We start from the raw sequence: 17,198 nt of genomic DNA, 5'->3' as shown, positions 1-17,198 counted from the left end.
AGGAAATATGTTCAATATGAATAAATGACTGACTTATAGGGTACTACGTAGGTAGCATAAGTAATAAATTTACATAATACCTACGTTCTACGGATTTATTAATAGTAGGTACCAATAGTTAATTTGTGACTGCATAATATAGTTTAAAGTTGGCCATCTAGCTACCCAAAATAGGTATATCCCGAGATATAAATGATTAATATCTGACTCTCGTAACTTCGTCTGCGTCACATTTCTCAAGTTTTTTTACATTTTTCAGTGTAGCTCCGTTCCTATTGGTCGTAGCGTGATATTATATAGCCTTTCTCGATAAATGGGCTATCTAATAAAAAGAAATTCAAAATCGATTCAGTAGATCCAGAGATTACCTACAACCCTACAACCTCACAAACTTAACTCTTTATAATATTAGTATACATAACTCGTTGCGCTCGTAAAATTTTACTAGGTAGGTATGTATATCCGTTCAAAAGAATTTGTTATTTTTTAATTTACCTGTTCTTAGTATTATTATTTTGGTAGGTACTACAGACTATCGAATATTCTGTGCATTTGTGCCCAAATTAACGGCACCCCTTGTAATTCCCGGAACTCGACAAGTGGTGAGGAGTTCCGGGTGGTCTAGTGGTTTAGTAAATCGCCTTGCTTCCGAGGGTCGCGTGTTCGAATAATCGCACTATACAAAATTTTGAATTAATAAATATGAGTTTGTATAGTCTGGGTGTGTTGCTATGTAGGTAGGTACATTATGTAGCTTTGGACTGGATGGAACTGTGGGGACAGTCTATTGTTATTTTTATTATTTTTTCATCTCTGTCCCTTGGAATTGATAAACAATCGTAAAGTTTCGTGTTTCATTAATAAATTAAGTAATCGAATGGTAGTAATGGGGTCTTTTTTAAAAGAATAATTGTACGGTAGAGAGAATAGAGGCGAATATAATGACACGAGAGCAAAATAAAACACCTGTTTTACTGATTTTCCTTATAATGTCCATATAAAAAAAATATTATTTTTATAATTTATTTATATCACATATTTTGTACAAATAATATACGAAGTCCCGGACTCCTGAAATTTACATACTTTCTTTATGACGTCCATATAAAAAAAAAAATTATAAATTATTTATATCACATATTTTGTAAAAATAATATATGAAGTCCCTGAATTCTGAAATATTGAAAATACCTGTGTTTTAGAAGTCGGTGTCCTTCCATACTGTGGTGTACTTATGAGTGAATTAATTAATGAGGATATTTTTACATTTTAAATAGATAACTGTAGTCGCACGATGGTGTGTGTGTGTGAAAAAATTATTGCTAAAAACATAGAAAATAAAAAAGATACCATAAACTTATCTCTTATTGTTATACGTTTAATATCTATAGCAATTAAATCTAGTTTAGTTCCCAGGCTCATACAATCACAAATTGATTACGAAAATAATGGAAGGCCTGTATATATGTATATACATACATACATATATGATTTTGGTTTAATAAATTTATTATTGTTACTATTATTCTATTTGTAGCATACATTAGAACATACTTTATTAAAATAAACTTAATATAGGCATTTTTAAATAGTCATAGTTATATTAATCTACCGCTCATTCGGAAAGCCTAACAAGGACGAGCAAGAAGCTTACGTGTTGCTCTTTTAAATAACTTCTTAATTTACTTATCTTACTTAACTTATCAATTTTATTGTAGGTAATAAAGAATATAAAACACAAACACGCAATAACCATTAGTGCAGACGTGATTGATATTTCATTGATATGTAATAATAATATTTATTTATTGCCAGAACAAAAGATAGATATACATTTGAATTCGTACACTGTTTGTTGAACAAAAACTATATAAAAAAAAGAACCTCTCAAACTACGTATAAAATGGCAACAGTAGTACCTCATACTGTATACTGGGCAAAAGGGGCTGACTCAGCTGATGCTGTGAGCGTAACGTTTACACGTACGCTGCACAGCGCTGATTTTCAGTCAGTCCCTCTCATATACGAATAACGAAATATAAGAATAGAAAAAAAAACAACATAATTTTTATTCTATTCTATTCAGAATAGAATAAAAATTATGTTGTTGTTTTTTTGTATATTTATTTTATTTTACTTCTATGAGAGGAACACCAAAGGGTTTTTCTGACATTCATTCATTTTATCATATACCGACTCTAGGTTATAATATATAACTATCGAAATTAAAAGTAGGTAGGTAGTACATGTTACTTATATCATAGATAAGAGTATATTAAAAAGTTATATCGAGCATTTACCTATATCATGTATAAACAGTTTTTTCCTTATTTACATATCATTTACTAACCTGTTCGACAATACAATCATTTCATGACATCATTTCAATGATTTCATTCATATGACGACCTCGGTGGTCCAGCGGTTTAGCACGCCGCTTTACTTCCGATAGTCGCGGGTTTGATTCCTCGCACGGTGCAAACATTTGTATTCATGAATATGATTGTTTGTATCGGTCTGGTGTTTTCTATGTATAATATGTATGTAATTACAATAAAATCTAAGTATTTATATCAGTTGTCTAGTACTTATAACACAAGCTCTGCTTACCGTAGAACTAGATGGCGCTGTGTTAATAATTTGACTGTGACCCGAAAATAGTACAAAAATTTATTCTTCCATACTAAATATTATTCATCTTGTATTAAAAAAAAACAATCTGATGTGACCCGAAAAATACAACAATCTATTCCATACTAAATATCGATTATTATCGATCCGAATAACTAAATGCTGGAATGAAAGAGACAGATGTTGCATTGAATGTTTAGCGGAAGATATCTAAGAGGAAGTTGGATGTAAAATGCACCATCTCATTGTTTTTTTTGTCCTGCTCTATATAACAATGGAATGGGCAAAAAAGTTGAGACTATCCGGAACTTCAGATCGTTTTGTTTGTATATCCATGCCAGAAGTTACTATTCAGTAACTTCTGGCATATGTATACGTATGGTAGGTTGTGATTTATTGAACACTCAGAAATAATATTTATATAATATAAGTAATAATATCATTTCAAAAAAGTTGTTGTCAATTATGGTGAACAATGCAATATACCATATCAGGTTGAACCCCTAAAAACATACCTAATTGCATGGTGAATTTAACACTATGGGCTAACTGACCTGATCTCATGTTCATGTTATCATCATCCACTGGTGCCCCGCCAGCGTAAACCGTTAGAGCAGGCGGGTGCACCATACCATTATCATCCATAAAAACACTTGACATGCCCAGTGCCCACATTCATTGTAAATTTTTATAATAACTAGTGGTCGAAATTCGACCATAATAAAAAGTACAAAAATATCTTTGAACTAACAACAAAAGAGTATATATGCGTGTGTGTCAATTACATGGTTGTGCGTAACATGTAATGTTTTTTATAGATTTATTGTACTTTTTTATGAATATTAAAAAATAGCATATTCACATTTTTTTTAATGTTAATAAAAAAAAAACACGCGATATTTCATACTGCTCGTTTTAATTCTCGTAAAAGGGTGTACAAAGTATTTGTTTCACATATTACAAAATAGATTCATCTCAACTGTAGAAGAACATAAAGAAATGAGTTTCGTGTCTAATACAATGACGCTGTGTGAATAGATTTGTACAAATAACCTTGCTCTTGTAACTGTACACATATCAGAGTTCACATGGACAGTGTGACGTGTGTTGTGACCTTGGTATATATGAAATAGATTACATGAACATGTGTTTTTAACATGTTTCTATCGAAAGTGCTCTCAGATCCTATGGGTGATAAAATTACTAAACAATATAATAATATAACTAGGACAAATATCAGCGCCATCTAGTTCTAACTACTATAACAACAACTATAACATACATGCATAATATACATAGAAACCATCTATAGCAATACTCATACATCAAACAGAGGAATTGAACCCGCGACCTTCGGAAGGCACTCATTCCTTGTGCAATCAGATAACATTTTCAGCACTTTTACTTTTTCTACAAAAATATTATTATAGTTTACAAACTCTTCATTTTTATAATAACCTTTTAGACAAAGAAAGTGTTTTACACACACCTGAATCTTTTTCAGTCAGATTTAGAATAGACTGGCAGTTTGTTATAGAACCTTACGCAATTACCATAATGCTAAAATTACTAACTTTAGTTAAACCAGTTTAGCAAAAGCTACAGTTAAAATACAATAGCCTTTAGGATGCTAGGAAGAACTCTAGACTCTCTACGGAAAACAAATTTCTCATTTATAAAGTTATCCTGGAACTTATTTGGACGTATGGTCTGCACCTATGGTCGGCAAGTGATGCCAACATAAATATACTCCAGCGCCAACAAAACAGATTTTAAGAACCTTTAGCGGCTTCCTTGTATTGTAGCAGCAGCAGGAAAGGAGGAGGTGAAGTGATGAGTCCAGTGATGGCTATTTACAATATGTATATTAATGAAGTATTTACAAACTATAGTATAAGTACCATGGTATATAACTAACAATGAAGTCCACGAGCACCTTAAAATAGGAGCAGCACCTTGAAAGAAGAAATTTGGAATTTGGCAGCGAAATACAAGGAACGGTTGATTCATCACCCTAACGAACTTGCTCGACAACTCAAAATGGAACAGTGTGTCACCATCATATCCCGGAGCTAGAAATACGGCAATAGCTCTAGGATGCAGACGAGTTTCCAACGGGAAGCCACTCTACGTGATAGCACCACAGAACAGATTTGCTCAGTCTTATATAACCTCAAATATCGGAGACTAGAGTTTTTTTTTCTAAGGACAATTCACACAACGCCATCTAGTCCCAAGCTAAGCAGAGCTTGTGTTAGGGGTACTAGACAACTGATATAAATAAATGGATGCGTTTTTTTGTATATAAAAATATATTATACATAGAAAACACCCAGACTGATACAAACAATCATACTCATGAATATAAATGTTTGTACCGTGCGAGGAATCGAACCCGCGACCATCGGGTAGTAAAGCGGGCATGTTAAACCACTAAACCACCGAAACGGTCATTCAGTTAAACCAACTTAATCTGAGAGTTCAGCATGATCAATATAATTGATTGATCATGCTGAATTATCCGGTCTTGCTGCTATATCATTGTTTATTCCATTAACAGTTATGGTTTTACAATAACCGAGTAACGGTTATTAGTGTCCCATCATTGTTAAGAATAACTGATACGTCTCAATTACCCTGCAATATGAGGTCTAAATGTACTAAAATGCAGTGGGTCCTGTTTTTTTTATGAACCCGTATTTTTTCTGCGTACCGTACAAGGCATCATTCACAATCCGTTACCTTTAGGGTAACCACCTTTCATATGAGAAAATAAGGATATTACGCTGTAATGTTTTAAGTAAATTGTAGTATATTGTATATAGTATAATGTATAGAAATAAATGAACATCTGATTCGTAAGATTTAATTTTGTTTATAAAAATGTAAATTATTATAAATATGATTGTTTATATTGAAGTGAAAATCACAAATACATTTTAGACCAAATTGATCACGTGATCATGAACGAAGTGATCGTTTGGCGGTAGATTAAAAAATGTAATGACTATTCAAAAGTGCTTCAATGTAAGTTTATTTGAATAAATGATTTCTATTCTATTCTATTCTATTCTTTGGATGAAGTTGCCTTAAGTATATTGAAAAGTACACTAATATATGGAATGTATGTATGGAAATAAATGATCATTTGTTTTGAAAGATAAAAATTCATTTATAAAAACATTGTAATTCTTATAAATCTATAATTGTTTAGGTAAGTTGAATTGAAAATCTGAAAATAATTTTTATACTAAATTGACCATGTGATCGCGCAGTTTGTATGAAGGATATAAAAACTATTAAGTCTTATAAAAGCAACCATTTATAAAAATAAAGAAAATAATATACTGTTAATATATTATATAACACCAAAAAATAACAACATTTCAATAGATTATTATAAATAATTTAATGATTTACTCATTGGAATTAGGTGGCAACCCTAATAGCAGTGTGGCGCCAGCTGACCGGCGTACGGCGCTACGTCTCGACGCCTGTTAACGGTGTCTACAACAAATACATTCAATTTCACAATAAATTAGATGTCCTTAATAATAAGTATATGTAATGAATTATCTTTTTATTTGTCCGTATTTTTGCCTTCTTTTTTCTTTTTGTACTTACATATACCTATTCAATGTACAAAATTAATCATTACAATTTTCTTTATGCGATATTCCATAATGAAATGTATTTTTAATTATAACGTTCAATTAAAAAAGATATATAAAATCAGCAACAATATGGTTACAATCTAAATATGTATTTCTAAATAATAATACATCAGTATTTTATATTTATACGTGACTAGCTTTGCTCTCGAGAACGTCTGCTGTTTTTTTAGATTAAAGTATATGTCTATACACATCCTCGTCCTCCTCGTAGAATCTATTTACTCGTCTGATTTTATTAAGCAGTTCAGCCGTTTAGTCGTGAAAAGGTAACTTACATACAGATAGACAGACATACTTTTGCATTTATAGTATTAGTAGAGATATAGTGATTTGCATGTAAAGGGTTGTTATATTACGTAAATTATTTCTCAAGATCACTAGTTTGGTAGCCCATAACGTTCTTCAAGAATATACTTAACTATTACATGCAAAAAAGTTATTCAAATCCAACCAGTAGTTCCACAGAATAGCGGGTATAAACAAACAAACAACGTAGTTTTATATATTAGTATAGATATGTGACTTTCTCACGTGGCTGTCAGTTTCAGCTGTGTGAAAGTAATGTGGATTTGTGAATGACATTTCACAGATTTGCCGCCATCTTGTTGTGGACTGTAGACAAAAAAAACCCGAAATGTAATTATTGGCAAGTTAGCATAGGGGCCACCAAGTAACGAGTAGGCCAAATGAGTTTTATTACTGGCTTCGAGGTTACCGTGATATTTTTTGTAAGCAAGTCTCGAGAAAAAAATTGCATTGCGTGGTAAAAAAAATATAAATTTCTCTTTCTTTTTTTGCAGTTTCTAAAGTCATTCCAAAGGCGTGCACCATGGATAAGTCAGAGAAATCGTTTCCGAGAAATTTCTTAGGTAAGATTACTTTTGTATAATTTATAATTGATTTAAATATTGCGATTTGCAAGCCTTTTTTTGGTGATAGTTCATAGTGTCACAGGTTTTAGCAGGTGGTGAGACAATAGTCCAATACTCCCTAATAAAAAAGGCTTTTTTGTACCATGGTATATGTATGTATTTGTAATAAAAATAATGAAATCAGAAGTACACAAATTTATGACACATTCTAGTACACTCTGCACTGAGCAAAATAATGAAACTGAAACTGAGCACTGAAAAAACCTCAAAATTGAAAAGGAGAGTACATAATAGTTGGAAGTTAGTAAGCTAGGTAATCAATGGCAGAAAGTTGCGTAATACAAAATATAACAAACTAGCAACTGGTATTAATTTAATTAAATACTCAAATAGAGAAAATATTAAATATACAGTTTAGTCTGAGGGCACCACTCGAGGATTCAACTTAGCCTCAGATAGTAGTAATTTCAGAATGGGATAGAGGATCAATCGAAGGGACTAAAGCATTATAACTGGAAAACAGAGACCGTCACATCGCTTCGTTGCCTTATTGGTGCGTTCATTGGCATGCAGCCATTGTGAAAATAAACGCGTTGAAATTCAGCGCAATCGCTCTTCCGCTTTTCTGACAGATAACGTCTTTAAATACATTTTATTGTGAATTTATACCAAGGCTTTTCTATTTGTCATTAGCAATTTGATCTGGAAACAATTCGATGTCGCGGTGCTGAGTTTTATTTACAACTAGCTGTGCCCGCGATTTCGTCTGCATGGAATAGACATCCCCTATTTTATTTTACCCCCTAATTTTGAATGTCATATTTATTAAAATTCAAGCGCCTAGCTTTAAAAATGACAAGACTTACAATCGTACAACCTTTCATCTCCCCATTCAGCCCCTTACAACCCTTTTATAGCATTAAACAGTAGCCTGTGTCCTTTCTCAGGGTCTAGACTATCTGTGTTCCAAATTTCATTTAAACTCGAACCGATTTAAATGAAATTTGTCTGTTATTTTTCTGTTATTCGCTTTGTCTGTTGAAAGACAGACAGGCAGTCAGACTTACTTTTGCATTTATAATATTACTTTGTTAATTAATATTAATATTAATTTATAGGATAAGGATTGAAACTGGAAGTTTTGGAACTAGATTTGTATTATCGGAGCTCCAATAATACAAATCTTGATATTAATAGTTATTTTATTGGCTGATTCTTTACAAAAACAAAATTGTGGCTGATTTTGCCGGCGTACTATAGACAAGTGCTGGTCGGCAGCGTTCGGGGCTTGTCGGTGCTTTCTGGACGGTCCCCGCTTTCGCGCAGCTGCTTCGGGTACTGTGTAATGAACAGTATAATAGTTGTTTACCTAAACGATAAATAATAATAAAAACATATTGTAAATAATATTGCTATGATTTCTATTTACGTAAGTGTTCTTTGCAACATATAGTACATCACGTATTGTATATTGGAACACGTGTACGATAGGAGACAAAGGAAACAATAAAATATAGAATTTCAATACTTGCGGACTACCTATACAAATTGCAAGTAATGAATATCAAAGCCGACATCTTGGGGAAATCGCAACCCAGGTCCAGTGGATCTATTTTAGTTTCATATTAAACCTGTTTATTTTTCTTTTCTTTGTTTTTCTATTGAATTAAATTCAATAGAGAAATGTTATAGTAATATATCAGGACAATGTAGGCAATATCCTAATCTAGTCCCAAGCTAAGCAGAGCTTGTGTTATGGGTACTAGAAAAGTGCTATAAATATGTGGATACATTTTTTTTGGAAATAAATACATATTATACATAGAAAACACCCAGACCGATACAAACAATCAGTCTGATTACAAATATAAATTGTACCGTGCGAGGAATCGAACCCGCGATCATCAGATAGTAAAGTGGTGTGCTAAACCACTAGACTACCGATGCTGTTATGGGATAAGTCGCTGGCAGCTAGATTACAACCTTAATTACAGTCATGGTCACACATGGTCAATGCCATCTATGTAATTGTAACAGTAGGTTAATGGTGTGAGGCGTCAAATGTGTGATTTGTTAGCGTGCTCAATTAGGATAAGACAGCGACAATGAACGTGTAAAGCCGGATGAGAAGAATATATAGAATTACCATCATATTTCAAAAAGGAGTTGAACTTCCAGTATTTATGGCTGGTAATGGGCATTATTACTAATTTTATAAACGCGAAAGTTTGTGTGGATTGATGGATGGATGGATGGATGTTGGTCTCTTGAACGAACGGATCGGATTTTGATGAAACTTTACAGTAATGTAGCTTATACATCAGAATAACACATAGGCTATAATTTAAAAATACATATATGTAAATTGAGTGAAATATATAGTAGTATAGTAGTGTGTCGCAGGCAAACTTGCGCGGGTTTATTTGATATTACTAGCTGTAATCAAAATAATAAATAAACTTAATCCAAGTGACGGTAACGGTGAATTTCATAGTTCTAAATTAAAAAATAATAAGAAATCATCAATTGCTTTGTACTACAGTTACTTTTATACTTGTTACGTTATTTTAATGTTCCTTTTGATACAGATAACAAATATAAAAATACGTATTACATAATTGCAATTTCCATTGAATGTACCCAGTTTCCATAAAGTTGCAACTTTATTATATTAGGTCATAATATGTATTCAACTTGCCGACTTGTATAAATGTACATTAATACTGCAACGCCGTTCATCAAACATTAACTTGTCTAAACGGCATGTGTATGAATGAGTAAACATATGAAACTACCGTCAATACAGTCCATGGTTGCCAACATTAAAACATTTAGTTTCGTAGAAGTCAAATATAATATAATACATTGTTTTTGTAGAAAAATTGAAAATTCATAGCGCTGACAATATTATCTGATTGCATAAGTCCGTAGCGGTTTCTATGTTGATTATAGAACTTCATTATGGGTACTAAATAATGTATATAAATACCTACATAGATACATTTTATTGTACATACATACACCGACCGATAGAAATGTTGGTGTCGTGCTAGGAATAGAACTCACAATCAGCGGGAGTAAGGCGCTTGACTAAACCGCTAGACCCAGGTCGTCAATTTTGACAGGATTAAGGTCAAAATCGTACATACTTGTATGTGTTTTTTTTAATGAGCATATTTTTGTAGCACTTTTGAAATGTCCTCGTATCGAAGGGACCATAGTATTTGTACGGAACCCTCGTACGGTTGGCATCCTTGATCCGGTCTGTGGATGAACAAATGTATGCAGAACGGTTAGGTAAAGTGCATGCTAATGGCAGTTGGATTGTGCCCCGTGAGAAACGGATAATGAATAACGGGATGTTATATGAGCGTGTATCCAGAATTTTATTTTTTATGGGTAAACGATTTTTTTATTTATTAGATAAAACCGCGACTCTTTATATCGGAACACCAATAGATCATAATATTTTGTAAACCGATTGCAATAAAACAAGGACGTAATTTTAAATAATCATAGAGGATAAGCCTTGTCTATATGATCATCGCGAACAATCAGACAAACTGACAAAAAATCTAACATTCATTATATTAATTCCTGATATGTATATAAAGTTCTCCAATAAAAGTTATTCCTTAAAAAGATACAATAAAAACTAAAAATAATAAATATACACATAAAAAAATATAGATATGACCATACCGTAGCTCCATTTGTGTCCCGATGATAATGTGGTTTCGCAGGGGTGTAATTGGTATATCTTCATTACATAGTATAAAACAAAGTCGCTATCGCTGTCTTTCCGTCCCTATGTGTGCTTAAATCTTTAAAACTACGCAACGGATTTTAAATCGGCTTCTTTTAATAGATAGACTGATTCTAGAGAAAGGTTTATGTATATAATACATGTACAACCCGTGCGAAGCCGAGGCGAGTAGCTAGTAATCTATGAGCTGAAAGGGTCTCCACTCAGCTGGTGCCGCAGCGTGTCACTGCAGTGCTGAGATTAGAGAGATATGTATGTGTATAAATGTAAAAAGGCGGTCTTATTGCAGTAACAAATTTTTCAAGGCAACCATATATAGAATTACTGTATTATTGTTTCATTTTAATTATCCGAGGTGTGATAGGCATCATGCAAATTTAATAGAATCTCATTATCCATACCTATTAAGCTGACATACTTAAGTTCATCGTATAGTAAATATATTAAAGGTTTGATTCTGAGGTTTTTTTTATTTAAAAATATATTTTATAACCATGTGGTTTGTGACCTACTATTCCAATCGTTTCACACCCACGTGGGTGTATGCTATTTAAGAAAATGTCAGATAATTTGAATTCTAATACTGACCATGACACAATTCTCTTCAGTCTTAACTTTTGCGATGGTCATAAATGTTGTCTGGTCTGGCGATGAGGATTAGTAGTTAGCCGACTTCAAGGATGAGGTTCCCAATGACATTTTTTTAAATAAATCTTAATTGTAATTTACGTAAACTGATTATGATGATCCGATTTTAATTACTCTTTTTTAATAGCATAATCCGTGAATGCATACTGTTTGACAAAAAACGGTTTGTAGATTTGGCTTTGTGAAGTCCTAAAAATACTCTAACAAGATACTAGAGGATCCAACTAAGATCGGATTTTGGATTATTACGAGTCATATTACTAAAGTCATATACTTTTACAATCCGATCCAAAGGATTGCATTCACGGAAGGCTTATGCCTTCCGTGGGTTTGAAGCACCCTCTACAATTACTCCCTGTTTTCGTCCGGTGAACCTGTAAATACCATCTGCAGCCAACAGCATTACAAAATTTCGAAAAAAATCTCGCAGATAACAATTTGATCTTATTCATCTCATCTCATTGCCTTGCCTCCTTCCACTGAACCCTTGCGGCCGTCAAATCTGAGATGTGTCTCGAGGCTATCTTCTATGCATATCATCTTTGACACAATCATTTCATTTTTTTTTCGGTCGTCTTTTCCCTTTCCATCAATCCACTTTCATGTTAAATACTTTTTTTAAGACATGGTCCATGTCTTAAAAAACGTATTTAACATGAAAGTCCTCCCTATATCATTTCCCATACCAATCTGTTACTTCACAACTTGTCTATAATTGGATAACAATGTGATCCTCCGGATTTTTCTTTAGTACTTGTAGTGTCGAGAAGTCTATGCCCTCGCTTGACGTCAATTATTGCTCAGCAAAAAATTTATAACTCGCCGAGGCGCATACTTTGTCTTATTTTAGTTTACTGCGCACATAGTTTTTATAGTTGGTGCCAACTTTTTTAAACCAGAATGGACTGGCAGGCGTGTGGAGATCTGTTTTGTTAATACAAGAATAATTATGCAGCTTCAACTTTCTGTTCACGTAAATAGAATTGTACACATTCTATCATGAAATATTGGTTGTTCATAATCTATACTTTTTTTAACTAGTTTGTAATGGAATAATGCACTTATGCTGATGGTATACGCTGGCGAGGCAGCGGGATAAGATGAGCATTAGGCTATGCCCGTCTTCGTGATATAATTTTTCTTCAAGCCAAATTTCATTTAGATCTGTACATCCCGTGAAAAGCTAATAAACAAACGCCGTTTCGAATAAAGAATATAATTGTATATTAAGAAATAACATAGTGTTTATCGTCATTTATCCTCGGCCATGATCCAGATGCGAACAGTTCATAAATTGTATTTTATGTTTTATGTATAATGACAAATATCATATAGACACTTATTTCAATATTTTTTTTTAATATTAAGTATTCATTTCTAAGTCTTCGACGATATTTCATACTCATCCTTATAACAACCCTTTACAGTCCTGAGAGTTATGAGTCTCTTTGGATATAAGACTATTAAAAGTTTCAGAATCGATAAATGCGTCACGTATATAAAAAAAAATGACAGGACACTTCCTTTTTTAAAGTCGGTTGAAAATATCAAACAGGATATTCCCAGAGCTATCGTATTTGTATTTAAAAAGAAACTAGGTGGTTTGTTGATAAAAAACTGGTTTAGCGATCACGTTACAATAGCAGTCGTGCTATAATGAAGCAAATAATAAGATTGCGTGAGATTCATTGAGGTATTCATAATAATTTTCACCCTGCCGTATTCAGTCTCAATTTTAAAATCTGTGTCAAAAACATGAATAACATCTATACAGATAATAATAGGGCAGTATGTATACATTTCTAAAGAGCCACTCGCTCCGCCATTGTCGTAATAGAAACAGTTTTACCACAAGATTTACTTTGCCCAACATCCTCCAAAATTTGGGTTTTGGAAAAACTTAACCAGTAAAGAAATGTTTATTATTGCTACTAGCATACAATATAATTATCGCCATGTAACAATATATTATAGTTGTTTTTATTTTATCGCAGCGTTCGACTTTGTGTCCTTGTTTGCGTTTTACATTAATGCACCAAAGATGCACCACTACTCCATAACCTCAATTTTCTTCTCCACACAAATGCTCCCAAATGTCGCCACATAATCACTACGAGTATACTATCTCAAAGCAAACTCCACCTGGAATCCTCCTGACTAATTTCCGATTTGGCTAATCGACCTAATTTCATCTCAGTAACAAGATCACTATGAGACACGAGTAGTGACTTGGACCTCAACTCGAAAGAACAAGGACTTACTAAGGCGCCCAAATACTGACATGGCATGTAGAGCCTAGCATTACGACCTACTTCTAAATGCATTTAGAAGAAGATCATCCTATATACAATAAATAGCGGCGCTGTGAATTCTGGCGTACATAACGGGTACTATTTCCTACCCTCAATTATTTAATACTTCGCCTTAATTGAGCTCGACACATACCTACTCAATTACTCACAATTGTTAAATTTGTTAATTGTCGGATAATCATAAATATATTTGTTGGTTAAAATATTTTAGAAAATTTTATTATATTATTTGTTATATGTATTATATACGGCTCTGTACCCTGCTGGTAGGTTTAAATATTTTAGAAAATTTTATTATATTATTTGTTATATGTATTATATACGGCCCTGTATCCTGCTGTCCTGCTTTTTAGCACACAGTAACATAATTTTAATTATAGTTGTTTTTGAATAATATATAGTCCACCACATGAGCATATTGCAGAATGCAAGTTTCTACGTTTCTTTAGACTAATCCGTCTGTGGTGTAATGGTATACAAACACATGAACCTTCAATAATACCATCGAAGAGGAGATACGATCTAATTGGGTCAGTGTCATCTGTTCTATATGATATCAAATTGATAACTTAGGTATTGAACAGAGCACTGGACAAATAATCAGTACCTGCAGCGAGATAATCAAGTCCTCTATCATGGAATCTTTTGCAGCAATCAGAAAAACAAATCTAATCAAATATATAATACAATATCCAAATAAAACGTGAGAATGACTAAGTCGATATTATTGTTTTTTTTTTCTTTTTTAATACTGTGTACAAAATTATTCCGGAACCATAGGTTTATGAAGATTGAGTAGAAAATTTTCGAATATTTAATTGTCGCGTGTTTGACAATTTCTGTGTGGTCAGCTTGCTAACTTTTATCACCTCATCGGTCTGGTTTTTTTTTTATTATGCCTGTATTTACAAAAAAAGGTATTTAAATATATATATCGGAGTCTAGTACCCATAACACAAGTTCTTATTTGGGACTAGATGAGGCCGCGAGAATTGTCCTGGGTTTATTACATTAATATTATTCGTTTAATCAAATAAATTTTAAATATTGATTGTTTTGTCACAATCTTTTAAACTAATGAAATACATTGTAAGAAAAGGACTAAAACAGAATTTTATGACGTTGATCGTTTATATGAATAATGCAATTATTCTACAAAGTATTTATGTTATATTCTAGAATATATTTATGTTACAATGTTGTATTTTGTTGGCAGGTTGGCTAACATGTGTGCAAGTACTAAACATCATGGTGCTGTTGGGCTTCATGCTGAACTACGCACTCCGCGTGAACCTCACAATCGCCATCGTCGAGATGGTATACGACGACAACGACAACCGTACAGCTATTTTGAATGTTACAGATTCACTTAATGTCACAGAGGTATGTATTACTGGTTTCTTTAGTGTTTTAGTTATTCTTCTTATCAACGAAGTTATCTCCCCCATTAGAATAAGAGACTACTTCATTATACTACAGATATCTCACGGTGTTCATGATTAGGGCTTTGGACAAAATTTTGCATTAAGCAATTACATGAGTGCGTCGCTACAACGTATTGAGCAATTTTTTTTATTTGATAAAAGGGAATAAGCTTCATTATGTTTGGAAAACTATTTTCTGACGACTATATTTCTTTCAGCATCCAGAGCACATCGAACAGACGCGGTATCATTGGGATACAAAACAGAAGAATCTTCTGTTGGGCTGTTTCTTCTGGGGTTATGTACTCACAGAACTACCAGGTGGTAGATTGGCGGAGCTCATTGGTGGCAGGTAAGATGATTCTTTTCTCCTTACAGTATATTTTTTTTAAGTTCAATATTTACCAAAACAGGTTTTTTCTTGTTCAGGTTGTGCTATATATGTATAGAAAGTGTCAATTTTTTATAACATATTAACATTCGATAGCAAGAGAATGGTGGACGTAGAAATTCCAATGTAACTCTGTTTATTAAGGATTTTATTTTTTTATTTGTACACATTACATCAATGGTTGTAGACAAGACAACCAAATATAGGGGGCTTATGAGGGTATGACTACTGATTTAAACACGGCTACGATAATATATAGTATACTATCAAAGCCACCACACCACAAGTGATAGTAAAAATAACGATACCTTAATTATATATGTACTAGCTGTGCCCGCGGATTCATCCCCATGCAATTTATAGCCTATGTGTTATTCCGATGTAGATGCTATGTTATTGTGGTTTCATCAATAACCGTTTAGTAGTATCTGCAAACTATTAAACTAAACAAATATCCCTCCATCTATCCATACACACCAATACCACACGATGAGGTAACAATGGCCTATGTTACTGGAGCGGGAACACGACTACTATTTTGATAAAAACCAAATACTAGTAAAAATGTGTATTCAGCGAGAAGTAACAAAACAATATATGGTTAGTCAAAAGTGACGTATAAAAAATAGATATAAAAATATAAAGTTTATAAAAAGAATGGTAGACAAGCTGCCAGTAACAACCTATATTATAAATACCTTATAGAGTAACCTACAAATATAATGTCCATGTATATAACTGACTGTTGTCTTTTACATATAGTGGGAAAATAGGAATACATAAAAAATCGTAAATCGCAAGTAATTCTAGAGTATACATATTTAGGACAAGTATTCTGCGAGTTGTAATTTTGCGTCGAACTTTCTAGACGCTAATACAGAGGTCAGAATGAGTTAACAAGACACATTGCTTATTTCAGACTTTGTCACCGTCTTGAAATTGAAATAATTAGTCTTAATAATTGTAGTAGATTTACACATGTCACAAATTATAATTGAAAAGACCTTCAATACTGAATATTTGAATTGGTGTCATGTTATTAGTGTTAATTTATGAAGATTAATCTATTGTTTTTTTTTAATTTATTAATTTTTATTATATGTATTTAAATTTAGATTTGCATCAACAAACAGTGCGTAGAATGTAAATTACTTAATTAAATTTTATTAATATTATAAATGCGGAAGATTGTGAGTGTGGAACTGTGGATGAATGGATGATCAAGCAAGAACTCTTTCACGCAAAAACTATTGAATGAATTTTAATGTAATATAGTTGAATAACACATAGGCTATTTATTTCTCGCGGATGAAACCGCGAGCACAGCCAGTACATTATATTTAAATCGTTTTAATCAGCAAACACAGTAACATGTTTTTTATTAATAAGTTCTGTATTGACTTGTTATGGGCATGTTATGCGGACGAGCAAGTACCATGTCTTAAAGAAAGTATTTAAAATGAACGTGAATGGATGGAAA

At 32.7% G+C, this 17,198-nt stretch overlaps 1 protein-coding gene across 1 annotated transcript in view; it reads left to right on the top strand.

The window, feature by feature from the left end:
* LOC131851333 (sialin) overlaps positions 1–17,198 on the top strand; it is a 61,398-nt gene that overhangs the window by 679 nt on the left and 43,521 nt on the right. The window contains exons 2-4 of the mRNA XM_059201822.1: positions 7,106–7,174; positions 15,120–15,286; positions 15,546–15,679. Of these exons, the coding sequence (XP_059057805.1) occupies positions 7,135–7,174; positions 15,120–15,286; positions 15,546–15,679 (341 nt within the window). The 5' untranslated portion in view covers positions 7,106–7,134. The remainder of the gene's footprint in view (positions 1–7,105; positions 7,175–15,119; positions 15,287–15,545; positions 15,680–17,198) is intronic.

The sequence above is a fragment of the Achroia grisella genome, unplaced genomic scaffold (assembly GCF_030625045.1).
Source record: "Achroia grisella isolate CSIRO2021 unplaced genomic scaffold, CSIRO_AGI_Agris_v1 utg782, whole genome shotgun sequence".
NCBI lineage: Eukaryota > Metazoa > Arthropoda > Insecta > Lepidoptera > Pyralidae > Achroia > Achroia grisella.
The sequence above is the reverse complement of the archived record's forward strand: the minus strand, read 5'-3'. Positions and strand labels throughout refer to the sequence as shown.